This window comes from Phycodurus eques, chromosome 2, assembly GCF_024500275.1.
Source record: "Phycodurus eques isolate BA_2022a chromosome 2, UOR_Pequ_1.1, whole genome shotgun sequence".
NCBI classification, from domain to species: domain Eukaryota; kingdom Metazoa; phylum Chordata; class Actinopteri; order Syngnathiformes; family Syngnathidae; genus Phycodurus; species Phycodurus eques.
Genome location: NC_084526.1, coordinates 13,451,804 through 13,476,866, shown reverse-complemented (window position 1 = coordinate 13,476,866; position 25,063 = coordinate 13,451,804). Strand labels below are relative to the sequence as shown.

Here is a 25,063-nt window from a genome sequence, read left to right as displayed (position 1 = left end):
GACGGTTGGTGACAGTGTTGCGGCTTTTGAAAGAGAATGAGAATGTCTATGAGGCGGTGCTGCCCCCTACTGACAATAGATTGACTAACAGTTCATCAAATAAAGATGCACACTCAAAAGACTAAGTAGTAATTATTTAATTTTGATATAATTCTTCATTTGTTTTTTTAAGTATATTTTACACAGTCTCAATTAATATCAATTCCATGTAGATTTTTATTTTTTACAATTTAATGTCCAAAGAAAGTTTGAGATTTTGTTTTGAAACAGGAAGAACATTTTGATTATTATTTTTTTTTAAATAAAAATGTAATTTAAGTAATATACATATGTATTATTATTATTATTATTTCCTCCTTCTTGTCACGCTTGTCTGTGGATTTTCTCAGACTCAATATTGAGCTAGCAAAACGGAAAATAATTTGTATAAAGGCGAAAAACAACAAAAATGCACACAACGAAGCACTAAGCAAAGAAGCAACGGAACGCGACGTTGAGCAGTGTACGAGCGGCTGAGAGCGAGCCGACTCCCCAAAATGGCTGCAGGAAACGTTCACACACTGCAGCCCGGTTCGAACATCGGGCAGTCATTTTTGCTTGGTCTGTGCTCCGAACATTGAGGTGTTCGTAAATCGGGGTACCACTTTTCATGAGTGTAGTGCACATATTGTAAATGCAACCCACAACTAAATTCACAGCTCATGCAGAAGAAGCTTTTTTTTCCTACTTCTTATTTGTTTTTTTTTTGCATGTTAGGATTAAATGAAAAGGTGCTCACCGCCTGTTCCTGGCAGATCTGAGTGAGACGCTCCAGCTGCTCCTCTCGCACTGCCTTGGTCTTCTCACACTGTTGGATCTCCAGCTCCATCTCAACTTTGACTTGGAGCACGTAAGCTGACACAGAGAGAGGTGTATAGCACATGATGGGGGGGGGGGGGGGGTAAAGGAGGTGACTTCATTACAGCAATTATGTGCAAGCAGTTTCAAAAAAATCATTTCATTTCAAACATATATACTTACAAATACATTTTAGGAAATTAAAAAAAGAACTTCACAGGTAGCTTAGAGAGTACAAATCAATATATGAAATTGAACAACAATGAACTATGTGCCAATTATTGGTTTATTTTTCCCAATACAGTACCAGAGTTTAACCACGAGATGGCAGCAAAAATGCTTGTGTGATTGACACCGTTAGCAATAAAGATTATGCTTACATACAGTATATTTTGATAATATTACGTGATTTTCACTTTGACTGTGTTACCTTATCATGATAGGATAACAAAATTTAGGATTGAGTTTTGCACATTTCTTTTATCATCATGATTGATTGTATTTCTTTCCCATTTAAAAAAAAATAACAGTAAGGAAAACTGACATGTTTTCTGAGGTTCACTAAACAAAATATTTAAAGAAAATAACAATGAAATAAAGTAATACAACATCATAAAATTATTTTGATACCATATGTTAATGAAAGTTTAAGAGGATTTTAATATCTTTTAAGATCGACCCTGGCCAGTTTTGTTGAATGGTTATTCTAGTATGGAGCCCATTTGACCCAAATTGAATGATTTAATCAAGTAAATAATTTGAAAAATGTCAACAGCTACCAGAGCCACAAATTACAATTTGATCATTAAACTACTTTTTATTTATTTTTTGCTGAATTTGGAAACTACAAAATCAAACAAAAATCCCCACCATTGGTAAGTTTCATTACATTTGCATTAACATAGCTAAAACATGTTTTGTTTTTTGTTTTCCTTTTTGAAAGGAAGCAAGGTGAAGACAACTCGCATTGAGTCCATTCAAAACAAGGCAATTGTGTTATTGTAAACAAACCAATGAAAGTGAACCAGACTATCCTGTCACAAGAACTGCACTGAAAAATGTGCACGTTTCCTTAGCCACAAACATCGCATGATCCAAACTCACACAACGAGGTAAATGGCAGTCGTGTATTGAGTGCCCAATTCACATATTCACAATTCACAGTCAATTGTTGCAGCAGCCCACTCGGAGAACACGTCCTCGCTCATTAAGGCTGACACAAGCACTGCTACTTGATGCTTCCAGCTAATTGTGAGAGGGACTCAATCTTGTGGTAAATGCCCGCCTTCTCGCTCCCCGGTGTGTCGCCTCCAGCCTAACAAGCAGGCTCACTCACCCACACGTGTTTAAGCGAGCAAGTTGGTGGTGCACTGAGAGATCAACATCTCAGCTGCATGCAGAAGACTGGACCAAAATAGTTCGAACATAAAATAGTGTAGTCATGGGATTAAGAGTCTGGATTATATGAACATTAATATCTACAATGTGTTCATGGAACATACTATAAAACGGTGTGAGATCGAATCCAAAGTGAAATACATTGCATTGTATTTAACGGCCAACAGGGAGCGACATCTGACATCATCCAGGATTTTTATGTTGGCGAGGTATAAATATGTTCCAGTTAAACTTTGGTAATAAATACTGTAATCCATGACGCACTTAAAAAAAAAAAATAATAATAATAATAATAATAATAAAAATTATATGGCAAGTGAAAGGAAATTTGCAGGGTTTTAAGATGTTATGCAAATCTAATCCAAATGTGATCCTGAGTGAACAGTAATTTCAATTGAACATGGATCCTTTATAAAACAAAATAAGGCTGCAATTAACAATTATTTTGATTATAGATTTCTCTGTCCATTATTTGTTTTTATTAATCAATGAATCGGATTTTTTTTTTTTTTAAATTCAATTTCCATCCCATTGTTCAAAAACAGGACATTATTACCAAGATTCGTCACTGTCACACATACTGTAGTGTAAAAAGAAGTCAACCACAAACAATCTTAACTTTGACATGTTGTGACACTGGTCAAAGGTATTAGGGCATGTTGAATGTAACTCCGATTACTTCAGGTAATTTCTGGTGTATATTCTCTTCTATCAACACAATAAGTGCTACACGAAAAGCAAAACACATGCAGGGTTAAGTCTTTTTATGGTTGATGAACTGACATTTTGCACAATATTTGTGTGATGCTGACATTTTGTGGGACTTTAGAAGCTTCCTTTTCAAACTATTTTTTTTTTTTTACAAACTCCAAATGTAATTACCTCAGAGGGGTTTGACTTAGTTATGTGTTCTCTTATAAAGGATTTCAAAAAAAAAAAAAAAGATAAACTGTATATGTGTAAAGAGAGTTGCTCTGTGGTCTGTTTGGAGGCTGATCCCTCATGCAGCAGGAGGCCCGTGCTGAGGGTGACCTCGACACGGATATCGAACTGGAGCGCATTACCATAGTGGAGAACAACCACTATATTCATTATGTTCCCTGTGAATGTGCTTATCCAGACCCTACAATCGATACAGGCTGGAGTAGACGAGTGACAGCAAATTACTCTTGGGGATGATCAATAGCTATATTGCTCTGAATAGTAAATAATTTGTATAATCATGGAGAGAACAGATTCAGGAGAGACCAGGTGGTCCCACCCACAAGTTAACTGGCTCCATATGACTTCATAAACGGCGTGGACGATGCCTCTGACTCACCATCGATGATCCTCTTCACCCTCCAGATGCGCAGGGTAATGATGAGGCTGATGGCGTCCCAGGGGCTGCTGGGCCCGTTGGCCACCGTCGAGGCCACCATGGGGGCCAGGGACAACACGATGACGGCGCCGTCAAACACCTGATAGCGATAGCGCTAATAAAACACTAGGATTTTGATAGGCAAGGTTTATTAACGTAAAGCGGGTTGTTCGGCTGTTAATATTGGGGCAAAAAAAATACACTATGGTCAAAAAGTATTGGGACATCTGGTCGTTGCCACTTAAATCTCCAATTGTGTCTTGCTTTTTTGTCTTTTGTGAGGTGATGCCAGTGATAGCGAAGAGGAAAAAACTGTGATAACCAAAGAACAGGAAATAAAACGTGCTGCAACGTAGAACAGCATCTGGCTGCTGAGTCCAATATGAGTAAATAAATATCAGTTACACATATGCAGTATATCAATTTCACTAAATAGATGATACATTGATACATTTCTTATAAACGACACATTGAAAGACCTACAAATTACCAAAAAGTGACTGCATAACTCTGGAAACACTAACTTGCTGTTCCTAAATGTCTGTTATTATTTGAGAGTAGTTTTACTTCATTTTTGTTTTTATTATTGGCAACACAGTGTTATGGGCATGTTAAATGTGTTATGGTGACAGTTTGAGTCTGGATGATTGAAATTAACTTTTTTAAAAATACATTATTTTCTATGCGAAAAAAATGTTTTGAAATGAGAACAACCCAAGTTCCACCAGCATCACGAAACACTGCAGATAGAAGATTGAGCTTCTACTGTACCATATCTTTTTATATGATTAAAAAATTTCAAATCACTGTAGAAGTTAATCAAATCCTCAAGTCCTTTCACTTTAAGCTCATCCAAGCATCCCTTTATGGACCTGACTTTGTGCATTGTGAAAAGAAAAGGGCCTTCCCCAAACTGTTCCCAAAAAAGCTGGACGCTAACACAAACTTTTGTTAGGATGAAGAATTAAAGCTCCCATTCCATCAAAATCCATGTTTCCACTGTTTTATGCATAAGATAGGTCAAAATGAGTCTGTGACCTGGTTTAAGTATGACATCAATGTAGTTTGTTGATTGAATGCAATAGCCTTTGAACGTCAAACCACTTGCAAAACGGGTGGATTTGATTTTGCCGTTCGTGACGTAGAAACGACGCGCATTATTCAACTACCTGCGCACTTTGTGGATGGCACATGCCCAGTCGCCATACTTATCTCAGGAAAAATGCCCGAGAGACAACGCAGCTGCAGCTTGTGCAAAGCTTAAACTTTGCATCATCTGCCAATCTCAGGGGAGTTGAGGAATAAATGGCTTCAAATTACTTTGGGAGAAATTCCGAAGCATTTCGGAACCAGAATTGTGGTCTGGTTTGGAGCAAGCGAGCGAGCGACCCAGCAAGGCGGCCGGCAAGCCATGCTGATACAGAATACAAAGCATACATGTTCTTTTACTACACTACATTACACTATAATTTATAATGTAACTGGATGAAATGAGAGTGAGCTGGCGCTTGTATATACAATATATCCCCCTCTCTTTATTTTAGCCTTCATCCTCTGAGCAAATCCGCACCTTCCTCGATTGCTTCGCTCGCTCTCTCTCTCTCTCTCTCTCTCTCTCTGTCAGCGTTCAGGGCGTCCAAGATCAAATGTGCGGTGTGAATTCTGCTACACAATGTTAGTAAGAGCCGACATGGTCGCCTCAAGACGCCGCGATATGGCCAACGGCCAATCAGAGTGAGGCTGTTTTCCATATTTAAATTGGGGAGATCAGCAATCCAAGGGGATCCTGGGAATTTTCAACCCGATAAAAGGACATCAAAGATTATAAAAAATGGAAACAAAATTGAATGGCATGCGACCGAAGTTAAATTGAAGGAGTCTTGTCCCATTCAGTCCACACATTGCTTCTAGGTACTGTGAAAGATACATTCAAAATGGACCACACTCACCTCTACTTTGTTTTCTATGTAATCCCAGATCCCGAGGACTACAATTCTGAAGACAGTCTAGTGCACAAAGAGACAAAAGAAGATATTAACGTTATGTGATCGAGCAGATTAACGTCTACCTTGCACTTTGCCAATATGGTCACTTTCACTAGCCGCCTCTCAGCAGCATCCATTGATTCACCTGCCAATTAGCATGAGAGGTCACGCACAAGTGGACCTGCAAATCCATCATGTGTTGTGGCCATTTGGACAACACGTTTGCAGTCAATGAAGTGAAATGCTCAAGAACTTGAACAAAGTATACTGACTGCTAGGCAATGCCAAAGCCATTAAGCACCCTTTAAACGTCCGCGGATGACTCTTCACATATGACGTCATTGGTGAGGCGTTTGGACGGATCATATCGCTTGAAGCCCATCCCCAATGCTCATTAAATGCTACTTCAATTATTGCTCTTGCTGGCTAGATGGTAATTAACGTTTGGTTTAGGGCATTAAGGCCAGCACTGTCAGCGTAATTGTTTTGCACTGCAGTCGGGCCTGAGGGTCAAACTCTTCCCTCTTCCTTTAGTAAGACCCAAATGTAAAGTTTTGTGTCTTTAAACTACAATTATATTTCAAATAGTCAATATTTTTTACCAAACACAGAGCTCCTAAATGGCATTTCTGAAGCTAAACTAGCAATGGCCATATGGGCAATAATGGAAGGAAGTCATTGGCCAGAGAAAGACCCTATTCAAAGTTAAAAAAATAAACAAAAATAAAAATCCCTCATAGCTTTATGGTCAAGTCATTCGGACTCAACTTTAAATTCAATTCTGTTTAAGTCTGTTTTGGTCTAAAGTGAAAAGTAAAAGTTTTACTCTGGAGTGCACAGAAGGCTAAGCTATTGTTGTCTTCCAATATTGTCACTTACCCCACTACTAAGGATGGAAGGTAACGATCGATTCATCGATTAAGTCATTTTTAAGAATAAAGTCAATTGTGTGGAATTGATTTTTGATCAAAACACGATTCAGTCTCAACGAGTTTGGTGTGGAAAGAAGGATAACGTGACGTCAGCTATGGGCTTTCATCACTACGGAAGTATTCTTTTAACTAATTAATAGATGTGGTTTAAAAGCAGAGTACTCTATAACTGGATTAATGGCACTCGATCACGTGTTACCTCTGAAAAGAAAAGTGAGAGGATGATGAGACTGATCCAGTGGATGATGCTGGCAAACTGGAAAGCATTGGTAACTGCAGAGACATGAAATGGACACATAAGCAAAACAGACAAAAACTTTGGAGCTTTTAAATTAATAAGAGCTGCATTTCAAAATCCCCCAGTTCCTCTACTAGCGAGGACACTGTCTATCATGGGGCCATCGTTTACTCTGGTGTCAAAGTGTCTACAGTGCTAATCCTTCAGGACATTCCCTGCAGACCGTGGTATCATTAAAGCTGAACGCTGGCCACTAATCAATGGAGATGTGTGCCTGCTGCCATTGACAAGATGCCTGCTTTGTTATCGTGTCTCTGAATTGCTGTTCATCAACCATTTGGCATCCTGCACAGCCAGCGCATGTGTGATTGCTGGCACCACTAAAATCAGTGATGATGCAAACAGTGGATTGTAAATGCAATCCATAGGTTCTGTGGACAACAATGTGCTCCATCTCGCAGCCTGCAGTCCTGCAGTCCTCAAGCATGGGTCTGCTCACCATCCCCGACACTAGCCGACGCACCTTTGGGGACACAGCCTTCGGTGTTGCTGCGCCCACCTTCTGGAACTCCCTTTCCTCCGAGATATCCGAGATGCCTCGACCCTGGACTCATTCAAAACAGCCCTCAAAACCGACCTGTTTGCCCAGGCCTTTGACCCATAGTTAGTCACCTTTAAGTGCTGTTAGTTACTTAGTCCTGTCTTTGTTTTGTTTTCGTTGTTGTTGTTGTCTGATCTGTAAAGCATCCCTGGGTGTCGCTGGAAGGTGCTATGAAAATATATTATTATTATTATCATCATCATCATCATACTGCCTATGTCTGTCTAAAATGCAAATGTATAATTGTAGAGCTAGATTATATTCATGTTTATATTAATTTACAAACACACAAAATTCATACTCATTCCACATGACTTACAGAATGTAAAAATGGCTTATGTTCTATTTAAAGGTCACATATTTTGGCTATTTAGTCCTCCATAGAGGGACTCTCTAACATGGACTTACTATAAACGTGTCAATTTCATTAAAAAAAAAAAAACACCTTGGTTTTGTCATACCAGTGTCCAGAAAAGGCCCACCTGACAGCTACTTCTGTTTGACCCAGTTTTGTATCCGCTTTGTCCATATTTGGCAAAGACCGCCCGCTTTCCTCTGATTGGTTGCCTCGGTGTGGAAGACCCACTTGTGAGACCACACGTGTTTGTTATGTTGACCGCGCTGGCTCAGGAGCGAGAAAAACGTCTGGAACTCAGCCAAGCATGGACGATTTTAATTCGTATTTCACGTTTACTGAGGCACCATAGCGCTAATATTACATCCTAAATACTAGAAAAGTTTGGTTTGGTAAAATATGGCAATTTCTAACTACGAGATTAGGTTCTTAAAGCAATAGTAAGGAACATTTGGATGTTTCCCTTCCCTTGCAGTTGTCTTGAGTATTGCCTGTGATAAAATAAATAAATAAATAAATGCGGGTAAAAGTACATTTGTTAACTGACAGAGACCCAAGAAGCGAAAGCCGATTAATGTACATGCTAAATGCTAACAGACCTCATCTGTGTTATGAAATTATGGGTTGAAATAAACATTATCTTAAGTTTGTACAAACACTCAACACATTTCTCAAAATTAATTATCTCTCTGATGCTAGTGCTAACACAACTTGAAAAGTGACCAGGCAGGTCAACCATGATTAGAATACAGTAAAGTAGGCAATTTAAATTTGCCAAGACAACAGCAATCACACTATACAAGCTAGTAGACCTTCAAACTGATTAAAAGTTGTTATTAAGGTCTAAATATTACACACATGCTTAAATATGACATATGATTCTTTAATCATATCGTGTATGCGTGTACAGAACACTGCATTTGCTCAATGTGACCGGTCATGCCCGGTTGAAACTATTACAACACTAGTGTGACAGTAATGTACCGTACATTGTGTAATTTGGAAAATCAGTAGTACTTCACAGTACACTTCAACTGCTTTGATGGAATATGCCATGGTAGCAAACCTCAAGGGTCAAGGAAGACGGACTCACATTGAAGGAGCTTGGTGTCGATGAGCAGCTCTAAGGAGAGGAAGAGCACCACCAGGATGACGCAGGCCACCAGGACGCAGTTGAAGCCGGCACTGAGGAGACAGACTTGCCACAGGGCCACTCGACGGCCACAGCAAGGCTTCAGCCAGTTGGACCTGCAACGAACCACAGTGGTTGTCTATTGCTCTATTATGACACATTTGAAGCGTGTTGCAAGCATGAGATTAAGTACAAATGAAACAAAGTCAACTACAAGTGCTTTACTTGATACTTATGTGGCTGCTTTTCAACACCGTAAATTGCTATTAATGATGTGTCATTGGAGTCAAACAACATTTTCCAAAAGGCAACTCAGAAGTAATAAAGTTCATACAATCAAGAAAGATTGTTTTGTTCTCCATCAGTAGGAAGACTCCCTGCACTGAGACGTGGGTGACATGACAACTATCCTACAGGCGACACCACGTACGAGGAGCTGCGTCCTCAGGTCAAACGCCTTGACGAGCTGACAATGTGGGTGAGATTGAAAATCAAGCCTGTCAAAGTCCAGGGACCTATACAAAGTATAGGTCCTGTCTGATAGGCAAGTGGGGAAGTTGGCCTAGAGGCAGCTGAGAGAGGGCTCACGAAGATCGACAGCAGCCAGCTTTCTCAGGAAACTGAAGGTGTGATGCGATCAGCTCACTCTCTTTCAGCATGTAACGTGCCTCCTGTAAGTGAGCGAGATACCATCTTCCTCGGTGAGCGAGATGGACAGCACTGCCAACTCTTACATCAATCAGTAAGTGGTGAGACAGGCCTCTTTGGCAAGAAGGCCCTACAGACCCCACTGAGGTCCATAAACCTTGGATACAAACAGCACAAGACATGTCTTGTACTCGAGTTGAGGGAATCTGTGGACAAAGGGGAAAGAGGTGCAAGGGTGACTGTATGTACAGGGAAAAATGGAAGGCCCAGGAGGAGGTGGACCGAGACATCAGCAGGGTCAGGGAAATCTTGGTGGGGATCCAACAAAACCAGGAAGGGCTGGGCTGGGGAGAGTCAGTCCAGTTCTGGTCCTGAGCCACACGAGAGCAACGGAATACCGTGGTTGTAGAGCAGGACCAATACTTCATCTAGGCTGTGTCCCAAGGGAGACAAAGAGCATGGAGCTGCTGGGGAGGAGTCAACAGGGTTGACATGGGCAGACATGTGACGAACCCCACAGTCCTCGTGGCAGCATATGACACGCCTCCTTGTCTACAAAACCTCTTCTGATGGTTTGGAGGTGACGAGAAGTCAGCGCAGGACTTCCAGCAATTCCTGGCATGGCGCAGTGTTGCATTGGCACAGGGCCACCTCAGGTGGTGGCGCAACTGCTTACAGAGGAAATTGCAGATGGAGAGCTGTAGGATTGGAGCATACAACTCCCCAGATTCTTGGCAGGCAGACATCCCGCTCGTCAGACCAGAAGAGCTGTGCAGAGGTTGACACCTTTGGCGGGTCGATCAAAAACCCCTGCTTATTCCTGCCCAGACATGGGAAATGCACACTGGTCCGGACACCCATATTGTCTTCCCGACTGTGACCACACAGACATCATGAAGACCAGATATTGTAATGGGGTCTGCAGCTGCCAAGAAGGTCCTAATCATCGACCTCACCCTACTGTGGGAGGAGGTAATACCAGCAATGAATACGTTTTTATAAATATCTTTTTTAAAAAGAACTAGAAGGTTGCTTCCATTGTAACCATCTGCTGTTTTACGTGGATTTGCACCAACATGAAACATTACATTTGTTGTGTAGTCTTTAAAAAAAAAAATCCTACAAAGGTGTAGATGAGACAGCCTGAAGAATGAGTTTGTTAGACTGTTTAATGCACTGGGATTTACTGTAGAAGCTACATATATAGCAAGTGTCACACAGAGCACTCCACAGTGAATGCAGCAGAAAGAGATATTTACATACTATTAATAATACTATTGCTAGAATGTAAATATAAATAAAAACAGTACAGCACTAGAATTCCTCTATTTAGCATGAGATCTGAAGTTCCCAGTGTGGCCGACAGAGAGCAGTAGTTTGCAGAGATGCTGTCCAAATTGAGCAAAGGTGAGGGTGTAAGACTTGTGATAAGAGAGGGCATTGACGGAGGAAGGGACAGTGAAGCTTTGTGAACTTCTGGTCTGACCATCTGAAGCTAGAATGTTGATGAACTTCCTATTCAGCAGGCCATGAAGAGGACCACTGTAGTAGAGGTTGTTTGGGGGTAGGAGCATGCAGCAAAACCTGCATCTTAACAGTCAAGTGAGACGTGAAAAAAGTCGCTATTTTTTATTCTATTTTTTTTTCCCTATTAATAGAATGTCATCTGGCGTCTAGCAATAAGCATATGGACATGTCGACCTTAAATAGTCTAACATGACGACTTGGGTTTATTTTTTCCCCGTCATTTTATGTCATACGGAGGTGCTAGCGGTAGGAGCGCTGAGAGGAACAAAGCCTCTCAGCAGTTCTCCAGCTGGAGTGGAAAGTTGGCAGCAGGCTCAATTTTTGCCTCCTCGCCATGCGTTGGCACAGAAGGGGAGGCCGACGTCGGGCGAGCGTTTGGCCCCTTCATCATTTTACGTCTCCGTCGCTTGGCACGCTACTCATATGGCTCATTTCAACTGAACTGATCATACTCCTCATAGTGGAGGGAGAGGTGGGGGGGGGGGGGGGGGGGTATATATGTATGTGTGTGTGTGTGTCCATATATATATACATACATATATATATATATATATATATACACATATATATATATATATATATATACACATATATACACATATATATATATATATATATATATACACATATATACACATGTATACACACACATATATGAGTATTTTGAGTATTTTGTGCCTCTCTGCATTAGGTATACTGTATTTCAATGGTAACATTACTAAAATCATATATACAGTAGCTTATTGATCCATCCATCCATTTTCTCCACTGCTTGTCCTCATTTGGGTTGCGGGTGAGGTGGATCCTATCCCAGCTGACAGGGTACACCCTGGACTGGTCGCCAAGTCAATCACAGGGCACATACAGACATACAACCATTTACACAGACATTCACAACTGGTGAAACACTTCCTTACAAATAATTCTCTGCGGAGTTTAGTGTTGCTTTAACAAACGATTTAAAGGACATCAGACACTTTCTTCCAGTTTATTAGCATGGTGAAACATTAGAATAGCACTAGTGGACCACGATTCCTAATTTGGATGACAAACACTGTGAAAACATCATGCACGATTTCAGCATACCTCATGAGAGCTCAATTCAAGTATCAAAGCATGAAGTTACAGTAAGTAGACCTGAATTCAAAGCAGTCAGACTCCAGCTTCACCATACGTGTTGTCTGCCACTTGTTATCAAACTTAATGTAGAGTGTGTCAACTTCTTTTTAAACTGTTGTAAAAACTAATGATACAACTCATCTTAGCGTCACAGTTAAGATCTCTTCACATTAAGTGTTCCACTTCTTTTGACACTCGTATGACAGATAGTGTTCAAATGTTACTGAGAACAGTTCCTGTGCAGTTGAAGGCTTTAGGACTGCTTGATCCATATTGTTTCAAAATCTGAGCAAACTGGAGATTGTTGTGGAGCAAATGTACTCGCCCTAACCCATTTAATTCCAGATTTTTCCCAGACATGTAAACATCCAAATCAAGCGTCATCGGTAACCCTTTCAAATAATCAAGAAATCATTTTTTAAATCTTTAATAATTGTTTGCCATCTTTTTAAAGCAAAAGAGCAGTTATCATGTATGAAAAGAGGTCAGATAGCAGATACAGCGTTGAGCAATCTTGTGATATCCGGCCCAGAAAAGAGCCCCAAAGACAAATACTGTACATCCCCACGTGCAAATTGACAGAACAACATACAAAAGAGAGACGGATCAAGATGCGTAAACAGGACAGGAATACGCAAAACCAACGGGAGTCTTCTCCATGTGGATTTTCATGCTCTACCAGATGCAGTCAGTTGTATTCACACTTCAGACATACGGGAGTCACCGGTTAGCAAGCTACTAAGAGTTTCTCTCCCACTACTCACAAAGGGTAAATAACACCTGAAATAAGTGGTAACATATAAAAACAATTTCCATCACAAGATCTACCGGTGTCTTTAAACAAATTGTGTTCAACCTTAGACGTTCCATTGTATTTGGGTAAAAAAAAAAAAAAAAAAAAAAGAGAGAGAGGGAAAGCACCGTGTTCCTTTGATAATGCCACCCTTACCACCCCTTTGTACATTGATGCCAGAATCAGATTTATCATCAGAGGATATTAAAATGAGCCAACACGGCAATAAACCTTTGAGTTGCGATTTGCAATGAAAACATCAGCCTTCTTTTTTTTTTTTTTTACCTGTGACATATGACACACGCCCACCCACGTGCACACACACGCACGCACACACACACACACACACACACACACACACAGGTGTACAGAAGAAAAAAGGCTTCAGTGCAACCAGGAAAGGAGGAGGAAGTAGCACTGATAAGACAGGCATCAATGCATTGTGGGTTCTTGTGTGATGCCAAAAGTGTCCCGGCCCAGAGGGGGCGCAGTCAGAAGCAGCTCTTGACACATGCGGGATATTAATGAGTCTTATTAAAGCAACAGAACAAATGTTACACTTCTGACCCACTAGGCTTTGACAGTCTGACAGAACCATCTTGCCCGAGTCACAATGGACAAGGTCACCTTTACAACTTGGATTATTTGTCAATTGTCCTTATCTTTATGTATTTTGGTAAAGCTTAGGGTTTTTTTGGGGGGAAGTTGTACTTACATGAGTCATATTTAAAATATTTTAATTGTATGCATTCATTTTCTATGTGCTTGTCCTCATTAGGTTCTCAGGTGAGCTGGAGCCTATCCTGACTGACTTTGAGCAAGAGCCCAGGTACACCATGGCTTGGTCATCAGTCAATCAATCACAGGGCACACATGCAAGACATACAGAAAAAAAAAAAATTCTATTTAGGAATTGAAGTAATTTTTTAAAAGAACCATCAGGCAGTGTTTTATTTCATGTCATAATAATACAATTTAAATGAAGATTTTTCCTGTGCTATTGGGTGGACTCGGGAGTGGAAGATGTGTATGTTAATGTTATGTTACCTCTGTATGCGTTGCCTAGCCTTATTTTGCATTTTATACTATAAGTTATGGTGTTGTTGTCATTCTTTAGGCTAACACAGATGTGGAAATGTCTTTCTTTTCATTTTAATTCCTTCTTCCTGCTTCCAGAGCGTGTGTTGATAGTGCTGTCAGCGTCTGAGATGGAGTGGCCCTCAATGAGGAATCAGAGGAGGGAGATTCAATCAGGGAGGGTAATTGATACCAGCGTGACAAGTGAGCCACTGAATGCTAGGACTGGGTGATTCACAAGCACCTGATGATCTGGTCAGATAAAGAAGTCCACTGTGCTGTTTACTGCTTGTACAGGGAGTATTTGTTTTAATTTAATACTGTATTATTATCTAAAACAGTTGTCCCCAACCACCACAAGGCTAGAATTAAGCGGTCTTGCATCGCAATTTGAGAGTTAACATTTGCATTTTGCGCCTCAAAAAAACACACTGACAGCCAAAACTGCGAATCACAGTTATACTGCAGAGTAAAGTTATCAATGTCCTTTCACCATCGTTCCTGTCATACTGCGTTGCCCGTTTTTGTTTGCACATTAAGGCCAAAAGTCCTGTTTTTTGTTTTAATTCCTCATTTTAAAAAAGGCCATTGGAGTAACAAGTTTTTCCCTCATGTTTTTTTTTTTGTGGAGATTGTTGGGTGAAAGCGGCAGGTGGGTAGTGTGTACTGAATGGGTGGCAACGATGGGGAAATGAAATGAGAGTATTTTGAGGGGAGTAGCCCGTCAGCAACATACAGTATTGAGAAAAAAGAAAAAAAAAAAGAACTATGAACTATTTCATTTTTGGAACAGTGAACCCAGTTCAAAATTTTGAATTATGAACTATGAACTAGTTCATTTTTGGATCGGTGAATTGAACGTTGAACAAGTTTGCAGAAAAATGAACTTTCCCAACACTGTGTGTGGCTTTGTTTATTAAGAAGGTGACAAGTACAGTACACAATAATAACATTACTTCCAGGTGCTTTTGCTCAGTGTAGTCACTGTGTGACGTATGGCTAGTATAGTAAGAGTACTAGCTGATGATCTGTAAGAGGCAAAACGTTGAGTCAAATAGGTGAAAAATGTGGCAAATGTGGCCAGAGAGTAATAATAAGAGTAAAATGGGTCATGTACCCAAACTGAGGAGGGTTGTGGTGAAGTCAGAGGAAGGAAATATTGGTTTTCTCTCGTGGTTTCTTCATTTTAGTTTGACCAAATTTAACACTTCCAAAACTTGTAGTCGTACAAAGAACAGTTGTCTTATTCGTAGTCAGCTGTTCTAAGATCATAAATGCACAGCCATTAATCTAACATATTAACGTCACAAAATGCTAAAATCCGAGCTCTTAATGCTTTTTTTTTTACCCAATAAATTTAGGGTAACAATTTGCAGACATCTTTTTAGTGAACGAACTGAATCAGTTTATGAAATGATTCGTTCTTTGAGCATGGCCGCCGCCGCCGTGATATATATATATATATAAAGATCTGCCTATAGTTATTATTTTGGCAGTACCAAGTCTTTTAAAACAAGTGTGGCACCAATTGACTTATAGAAAGACTCAACTACCTGATCAGTAAGATGCCTGTCCGAGAAATCATTGGTTTCCATACAATCCCCAGACACGGTTTTGTGAAATGAAATGCACATAAAGCCTGCTAACCTTATCTGACACACTCATAATACAAGCAGGAACATATCTAAGTAATGATTGTTTAGCTAAGCTTGTTTTACCATATAGTGCCTTTTTCTTTGTCGTTTTGTTTACTTTTGTACTGATTCCCTAGCTAACAATCGATCAGAGTGATCAGTTGTCACCAATGGGCGACGTCATTTTGTGCTGATGAGCCGATGACACGTCAGCCAATTAGTACATGCGTCACGTAATGCATATTGTAGTACCAATGGCTTTTAGGTGGATTTCACTACATTTTTCTTGGTAACACTTTTTACTGTTGTCAAATAAGTAAATAGGTAAGTAAAGTGTACCCTATTGATTTAGGGTACTTCCCATCTAAAATAATGTAAATCTTAGATGATTTTCATGGATTATATTTACCACTCTCCAAAATATTTTTTTACAGTGTAGAATTTTCAGTAGGATACTCGAGCACTAAAATATTCATTAGCTGCAGCCCTACATTCAACTCCCCCATTATATTGTCGGACTTTTATTATTTAATAAAACCCTTGCTTCGGGTCCGTGAGATTAACCTAAAAAAATTGCTCCTCAAATTAGTAAATTGCTCCTCAAATGAAGAAATGATTAGCAAAACTGCTCCTCAAAGGAAAACAAATATTTGCAGCCCTGCCATTTGGTACCGGGCCGCATCAATAGACTGGGGGGGAAAATAAAAAAATACAAAATAAATAAAACAATTCACCTGGGTTATTGGGACGCATAATGTAACCATCCATCCATCCATTTTCTACCGCTTATCCGAGGTCGGGTCGGGGGGGCAGTAGCTTTAGCAGGGACGCCCAGACTTCCCTCTCCCCAGCCACTTCATCCATCTTTTCCGGGGGGATCCCGAGGTGTTCCCAGGGCAGCCGAAAGATGTAGTCTCTCCAGCGTGTCCTGGGTCGTCCCCGGGGTCTCCTCCCGGTGGGACGTGCCCGGAACACCTCACCAAGGGAGTCGTCCGGGATGCGTCCGAATCAGATGCCCCAGCCACCTCATCTGGCTCCTCTCGATGTGAAGAAGCAGCGGCTCTACTCTGAGCCCCTCCCATAGGTGAGGGTACGAACGTAGATCGACCGGTAAATCGAGAGCTTCGCCTTTCGGCTTAGCTCCTTCTTTACCACAACGGACCGATACAAAGTGTGCATCACTGCAGATGCTGCACCGACCCGCCTGTCGATCTCCTGTTCCATTCTTCCCTCACTCGTGAACAAGACCCCAAGATACTTGAACTCCTCCACTTGGGGCAGGATCTCATCCCCGACCTGGAGAGGGCACGCCACCCTTTTCCGACTGAGGACCATGGTCTCAGATTTGGAGGTGCTGATTCTCATCCCAGCCGCTTCACACTCGGCTGCGAACTGCTCCAGTGAGAGTTGGAGGTCACGGCTTGATGAAGCCAACAGAACCACATCAGCAGCAAAAAGCAGAGATGCAATATTGAGGCCACCAAACCGGACCCCCTCTACTCCTCGGCTGCGCCTAGAAATTCTGTCCTTAAAAGTTATGAACAGAATCGGTGACAAAGGGCAGCCTTGGCGGAGTCCAACGCTCACCGGAAACGAGTCCGACTTACTGCCAGATATGCGGACCTAACTCTGACTCCGGTCGTACAGGGACCAAACAACCCGTATCATGAGGGTCGGTACCCAATACTCTCGAAGCACCCCCCACACGACCCCCCGAGGGACACGGTCGAACGCCTTCTCCAAGTCCACAAAACACATGTAGACTGGTTGGGCGAACTCCCATTTACCCTCGAGGACACCGCCGAGGGTGTAAAGCTGGTCCACTGTTCCACGGCCAGGACGAAAACCACACTGCTCCTCCTGAATCTGAGATTCAACTTCAAGACGGACCCTCCTCTCCAGCAGAGGCCAAGGGAGGCTGAGGAGTGTGATCCCCCTGTAGTTGGAACACACCCACCGGTCCCCCTTCTTAAAAAGGGGGACCACCACCCCAGTCTGCCAATCCAGAGGCACTGTCCCCGATGTCCATGCGATGTTGCAGAGGCGTGTCAACCAGGACAGCCCTACAACATCCAGAGCCTTGAGGAACTCTGGGCGAATCTCATCCACCCCCAGGGCCTTGCCACCGAGGAGCTTTTTAACCACCTCGGTGACCTCAACCCCAGAGATAGGAGAGCCCGCCTCAGAGAACCCAGACTCTGCTCCCTCATGGGAAGGTGTGTCGGTGGAATTGAGGAGGTCTTCGAAATATTCTCCCCACCGGCTCACAACGTCCCGAGTCGAGGTCAGCAGCGCCCCATCCCCACTATACACAGTGTTGATGGTGCACTGCTTCCCCCTCCTGAGACGCCGGATGGTGGACCAGAATTTCCTCGAAGCAGTCCGGATGTCTTTCTCCATGGCCTCACCGAACTCCTCCCATGCCTGAGTTTTTGCTTCAGCGACCACCAAAGCTGCCTTCCGCTTGGCCAGCCGGTACCCATCAGCTGCATCAGGAGTCCTACAGGCCAAAAAGGCCCGATAGGACTCCTTCTTCAGCTTGACGGCATCCCTCACCGTTGGTGTCCAAAAAGGGTGGGTACTCTGAACTGCTGTTTGGTGCATAGGCACAAACAACAGTCAGGACCCCCCCACCCGAAGGCGGAGGGAGGCTACCCTCTCGTCCACCGGGGTGAACCCCAAAGTTCAGGCGCCGAGCCGAGTATACCCACACCTGCTCGGCGTCTCTCACCGTGGAAGAGAGTCCAACCCCTCTCAAGAGAACTGGTACCAGAGCCCAAGCTGTGTGTGGAAGCGAGTCCGACTATATCTAGTCGGAACTTCTCGACCTCACACACCAGCTCGGTGTTCCACGTCCCTAGAGCCAGCTTCTGTAGCCGGGGATCGGATCGCCAAGGAAATGGCTAGATAAACAGAGGAGTGGATTGTGCCATGAAAGAAAGATTCCACTTTTGTGGACAACAGTGTACCTAAACCACAATGTGTATGAAAACTTGGATTAAGCGATTTTTTTCCTTTGATAATTTGTTATAACTAAAATAAATATAGATAGATTGTTCAGGTGTACCTAATGCTGTGGCCAAGGAGTTCCAGACAGGAAGACATTCAATCAACAAACTGAACTTTTAGGTTTTTTGCCAATCTGGCCAGCAGCTATGCCTGCAGGAGGGGAATTAGGGAGCCTGGGAGATAACATGGCCAGTCACTCCCTGGTCACCGCCTCAGACAACTTCCTGTACTGGCTAATTAAAGCTGGCTAAATCAACTCGAGCGGGTGAGAGCCCTCCGAGAACGTGTTATTCCGACGAGCAAAACTCCACTTCTGTCTCTCTTCTGACAAAGCGGAAGCATTTAAAATTAGGAATGATGATGATGAGTTAGTTTGACCTTCACATAGCACTTCCTCAAAAAGATTTCAATGGACATGCTAAACAACCAAACACTAAAAGATATGCAGCATTCACCCTCCACCTCCAAAGACCAAAGGAGTTGTTTCCAAAATTGGATTTTCCGACCTTCGGCCTAAATCTGTTGGTGGGTGGCAAAGATGAACTTTCCTCTTTTATACCCTTGCTCACGTCACGTTTAGAAAAACCATCTGGGCCCTTTGCAGATTTAGAACAACCGCATCAGCAGCATATGCTACCATTTCAGCGTCTGGCAGGCGCAAACCTCTCCAACGGGATGGAAGGTGACATCATGGCACAGCTAACCGCAGTACATTAAAACTAAATAAAACCAAAATCAAGTCAAATTACTTACCCTTTAGTTACGTGTGACGTGCCGAGACGTGTTGAGGGAGAATTACTGCATGTGCCTATGAGGCGAGTTTCTACACATTACCTGGACATTCCCTTCTATTATTGGTCTACACGTGACTCCTGAATATTTATTGTAATTCAAACATACTGCATCCCGGTGAGCAAGGCGGGCCCACCAGAAGGAGCAGCACAATTAATTGGAGTACAGCATTAAATCATGATGCACAAACTGTTGAATTATCTACATTCTATTTAATTATTGATTTCTAGTTTTATTAGGGCTGGTACTAACGATTACTTTAATAATTAATCTGTCAATTCTTTTTTGATTAATCGATTAATCAGATGAAATAAACTATTTCATTTCCGTCCTCATCCATCCATCCATTTTCTGAGCCGCTTCTCCTCACTAGGGTCGCGGGCGTGCTGGAGCCTATCCCAGTTGTCATCAGGCAGGAGGTTGGGTACACCCTGAACTGGTTGCCAGCCAATCGCAGGGCACATACAAACAAACAACCATTCACACTCACAGTCATGCCTACGGGCAATTTAGAGTGTCCAATTTTTGCATGTTTTTGGGATCTGGGAGGAAACCGGAGTGCCCGGGGAAAACCCACGCAGGCACGGGGAGAACATGCAAACTCCACACAGACGGGGCCGGGGATTGAACCCGGGTCCTCAGAACTGTGAGGCTGACGCTCTAACCTGTCGTCCACCGTGCCGCCCCATTGCCATCCTTTTATTCAAAAATAGGACATTGTTTCAAATTGACAGTGCATAAAATACACAAACATAAGTTGTTTTCCAAAGTAAAAGCAAGTGTTTGCAGATGTCGTATTTTGACTGTACACAAAGATAACACTGGGGAACAATTTGAAAAAAAATTATGTTGCGTTAGATTTTTATGCTGATTAAAACTAAAATTGGCATGATGATTCCAAAATTGCAGTCAGTTTTTTTCTAGCACGTCAAGTTTTTTCTCCACAGCTTACCCTGCAGCTACAGCTGCGTGGCAACTTGTTTGTGCAGTCACAATTGAGACAATCCGGTGAGAGGTGTGTGCAGTTCCCAATAGGTCAGTACTATCAATATCTGCAAACAGAAAGCTAGCATAGTAGGAATTAAGAGGAATATCCTTTGTAAAACATAATAGTATTAAATAAACATTGCAGTCATGCATGTTTCCTTCATATTTCATTGGAGGTCAATATTTGAAAAGCTTTTATAAAACAAGCACATATATGTTATGTCCAGTATTTTTCACATTTTTAAGAAAACGGGGATCTATAGTTAAAAAACTTGACGTGATAGAGCAAAACTGAGATCAGTTTTGGATTCTGCACCCAAAAATTTGTAAAAAAACAACTGTCAGACCTACATAAAAAAAAAACATTGTGTTCCCCAGTGTAATCAATCTGCTTTCATGTAGTACTACAGAAATCTGAGAATATTTACTGTTTAGAAGCAGTATTCCAAGGATTTAGACAATTTCAAGTAAAACAAGGTCTCTAAACGATTAATCAATTATAAAAATATTTGTTGATGAATTTGATAACCGATTAGGTTTCAATTAATTGTTGGACCTAGTTTTTATGAAGTACAATACTATACAGTGCTAGTTTTCTTCCTAGGCTTGAACGGATTGCAGTCGACTCCTGCATACCCGCGGTGCCACACCTGCGGATTCACCTTGCCGCGGATTAAAAAAGAATTTACATTTTGTTTTTAAAAATCATTAATTATCCATACCACTTATTCTCACTAGGGTCGCAGGCATGCTGGAGCTTAGCCTAGCTGACTCTGGGAGAGAGGCGGTCTACACGTGAACTGGTCGCCAGACAAGCGCAGGACAAATGCAAACAAACAACCATTCACACTCACATTCACACCTACGGGCAATTTAGCGTCTTGGGATGTGGGAGGAAACCGGAGTACTCAGACAAAACCTACGTGGGGACGGGGAGAACATTCAAACTCCACACAAGGAAGGCCGGATTTGAACCCGGGTCTCCAGAACCACGAGGCAGGTGTGCTAATCAGTCGGCCACCAAATACAATTTTTTTATATATATTTTTTTCTTTTTGTGTTTTTTGGGGGTGGAGAGGAACCAACCAATTTTTGGGGTAAAAAAAAAATAAATAAATAAAGTATTTTAAAAAACGTTTTTTTTCCAATGCATTTACATTGGCGGTCAATTATCTGTAGATTTTCCACTATTCGCGGTCAGGCCTAGTCTCTATCCCCGGCGAATATCAGGGGTCCATTGTAATGGCCAATCCATTCATTTTAACAGGGAAAGATAATTTGAGATACAAGTGCAGTTACTAATGTGGTCACGGAACAAATTAAACTCATCTCTCAAGACACCAATGTGATACTAAATAATAAATGAACAAATATTGGCTCAAAGGAAATAACGTCAAATTTACATGGCCGAAAATAATTATTGTGATGATTATGTTTAGTACTACTGTTTGTGTCATCAAAAGAAATAATGGAGCTTCATTGTGTCCAATACTACAGCAGACAACACAGTTTGTGTTTGCATTTTAGCCCCCTTTTCTCTTTTGTGACAAGCCAAACATACAGTACATTCAGGACTTTCTCAGGAAGTAACGTTTTCAAGTCTGGTCTGATGCTCCATAAGATTCATCCTATTCTAACAAGCTATCTAGAGGCACTGTGTGGGTATTTGCATGCCATCAGAACATTCACTTTCAACTATGGGCACCTGAACATATTAAGGGGTTTAATACTCGTTCAAAAGCATTCTTTGGGAGGCTATGGTCAAGGTTTGAAAATTAAGTCTCCCAACTTAGAAGATGATGAAGAACAGGACCAGAGACTGGAGGCGGGATGCAGGAGCTATGAGCATCATCATCTTTATGACTGTTCAAGTTGTGACTCACTGCTCTGTCAGTCAACCATTAAAAAGGTTGACTGAATGAGCCTTGATAGCTTTATCAGCTGAGACAAAAAGCACTGAAACAAAGCCTGGAAAATAAAAAATAGTAAGGGGGGCGAAACAAATAAAAGAGGCTTGCCCACTGTGGGGGAGAGTGGACGGCCATAAAAGTGCTGAACACAAACCCACCCACCTTGGTCCTCGCAGCTTTTTCGCCTAGACAGGAAGATGGATGGACCCAACTCTATTAATAAGTACATTTTACTCACCATGGCGCCCAAACTGCTAACACTGCAATTGGCCCCCTGATACTAGCTCCAACTACCACCTCCCACAACGGCACCCATTCCTCTCCTGATTGAAGCGACAATGCGGTTAACCGAACCCTCCAAGCGCAACTTGGAAGCTCTCTTGTGCCTGACGACCGGGAGCCATTGATCGATGAGATGTGGCGACAAGTGAGCAGAACACGATTTGCAGCGAGTTATCAGGTGCTCCCAGAGGCTTCAACTTGATAATGGCAAGGAAAAGGATAAGAGGGATCCAAAACATAGTTGATTTTATATTAAAAAAAAATAAATTACATTTTAAAAAAATACAACAACAAAAGTGGGAAAGGGAGCCTATCTAAATATACAGAGACATCAATGAAGGAACGCCATTGTTCCTAATGAGGTGTGACAGCCCAGGATAAATTGGAATATGAAGTGAAGCATGATTACAGAGGATTAGATAACCACCGCCACACAGAGTCGTTTTTTTTTTTTTTTGCTCACGCTCGGTTTATAAATACATTTGCTGGCGTTCCATCGGCGCGTGCACACGGATACCGTGCTCATTTTGGCGGCGGCGTACAGTGTGAGAGATAGCGGTAAGGTCAGCTCCACCTTCACAATGCTACCGGCTATGATATGCAAACGCGGCTGACAGGAGGTGCTTCATCACGCCGTGGCAGCTTGGCGCGGAAGCCTCTCGTCGTGATTAATCCCCTCAGCTTGCTTCCCGCCATAAAACGCACAGCAGCTTTGCATTAGATGCAAACTGTGATGGCGCCATTTTTTATTGGGAGCTCATGCAGAACGTCAATGGCACGAAGGGTAATTTCACACCTACATTTGGCCTTTTATGGTCTGATTAAGTTTGTAAACTTGGTTCCCTGGTTCAGTATGATAAAAAGACCATGTGACCAAGTTCTCTTCTCTTATTGGTCGCAAAATGTTAACAGAGAAGAATGTTTGGGCTCCAGACTAACAGACTAATGAATGAAACAAAACTAATAATAGGAAGTAATAACCATTAAATAGGTATAAATATGCTACATTAGAAGTGTGCAGTCCAATCAATATATGATTGTTGACAACTGCCACTCGACTATTCCAGAGTTTACATAAAGATTGAGTCCAGGCAAACTAAACAGTATGAAATGTTGAATATTTTACTTATCCATCTATTATAGGTTATTTCTGTGTTGTAGCTGCCCTTTGATGTAGTTTATGTGCGTGTTTCTGGTGTACAGTAAATGTTACAGATACAGTACACAACCAATGGATGGATAACTAGTTTTGAAAATAGAAGTACAGTTTGTTAGTAATGGTTTGTTCAACTTTTGTTCACGTAATTGTAAAAACGTTTTTGTAACAAAAACATGCTTGCAATATCTCAGCGTTATTTAGACAATTTGAAAATATGGAGCAGAAATACGGAAGTTATTTGCATTCACATAAAATGATGTGGTGGGCCAGATCTGGCCCCCGAGCCTTGAGTTTGACACCTGTAAAATATACAACGTAGAGCAGTTCAACAGAAAATCTGATGTAGGCACTGTGTGCAATTCCAGCCTAAATCATCGGTTTTGTCTGTTTACTACCTGTAGTTCTATCACCATTATGTCCTTTAAGGTCATACCTGACTGGGCCATTTGTCAGTTGGATGGGATCGATGTCGGATTGCTTTCTCACTACAACCAAAGAGCACCGAGTTCATTCGGAAACATACTGAGAGAACAGTGGGGTCTGCACCAAATCAAGCTATTTGATAATGGTGTCAAATCAATCACACAAACCGTGGACCAAACGGTGCGAGTATAAAGAAGGGACCAGACTCACACCAAGTTAAACTGTCAGCTCCATATTTGTGTTTGCTTTTCCATCTTTTTTTCGTTAGTTACGGGCTATTTCCTGGTCTGTTGGGATTGATTTGGACTTTAATTTTAAGACCTTTAAAACTCCCTTCAACATTCCGACAGCGTTGAAGACGAGATACACAAGATAATGTCACACCTTTCAATTGACGCAATAAAAAAACAAAACAAACCAAAAAAAAAAAACACCGTTCTCCTCGTCTATGAACACCTACTCGTTTTTCTCTTCAAGTCCGACATGCCTTTCTATTTCTAGCTGCAGATTATCCACTTTTTGTGTGTTCCTCTTCTCCTTTGTGACTTATAAAATCACCTTTATGTGCCGCACCAATCAATGTCCTCATTTTCAATCAATTTTGACCCCTGGACGGAACTTGGGAATCTGACTTAAGATGTTATGATTTCATTTTGTTTGAAGGGTGGACTGTCCCATCAAGACCATTGCATTTCAAATTCGTACAATCCTCAATCATCCTTTGACAAAGTGGAAATTGGTTAAGTTGCTTTTTTCGAAACCCTAAAACTAGCAACCTAACAATCAGTGAACAAAGCCTATACTTATGCCAGATGTTTTGTGCATTTTAAATACTTATCATTGGAATACACTGTGCAAAATAAGA

At 41.7% G+C, this 25,063-nt stretch overlaps 1 protein-coding gene across 1 annotated transcript in view; it reads right to left on the bottom strand.

Moving 5' to 3' along the window:
* The window catches only part of LOC133397281 (transmembrane protein 266-like), a 60,121-nt gene that overhangs the window by 12,140 nt on the left and 22,918 nt on the right, over positions 1-25,063 (bottom strand). Inside the window, exons 4-8 of the mRNA XM_061667980.1 lie at positions 8,800-8,954; positions 6,712-6,785; positions 5,545-5,601; positions 3,557-3,695; positions 779-894 (exon numbers count right to left, since the gene is read on the bottom strand). Of these exons, the coding sequence (XP_061523964.1) occupies positions 779-894; positions 3,557-3,695; positions 5,545-5,601; positions 6,712-6,785; positions 8,800-8,954 (541 nt within the window). The remainder of the gene's footprint in view (positions 1-778; positions 895-3,556; positions 3,696-5,544; positions 5,602-6,711; positions 6,786-8,799; positions 8,955-25,063) is intronic.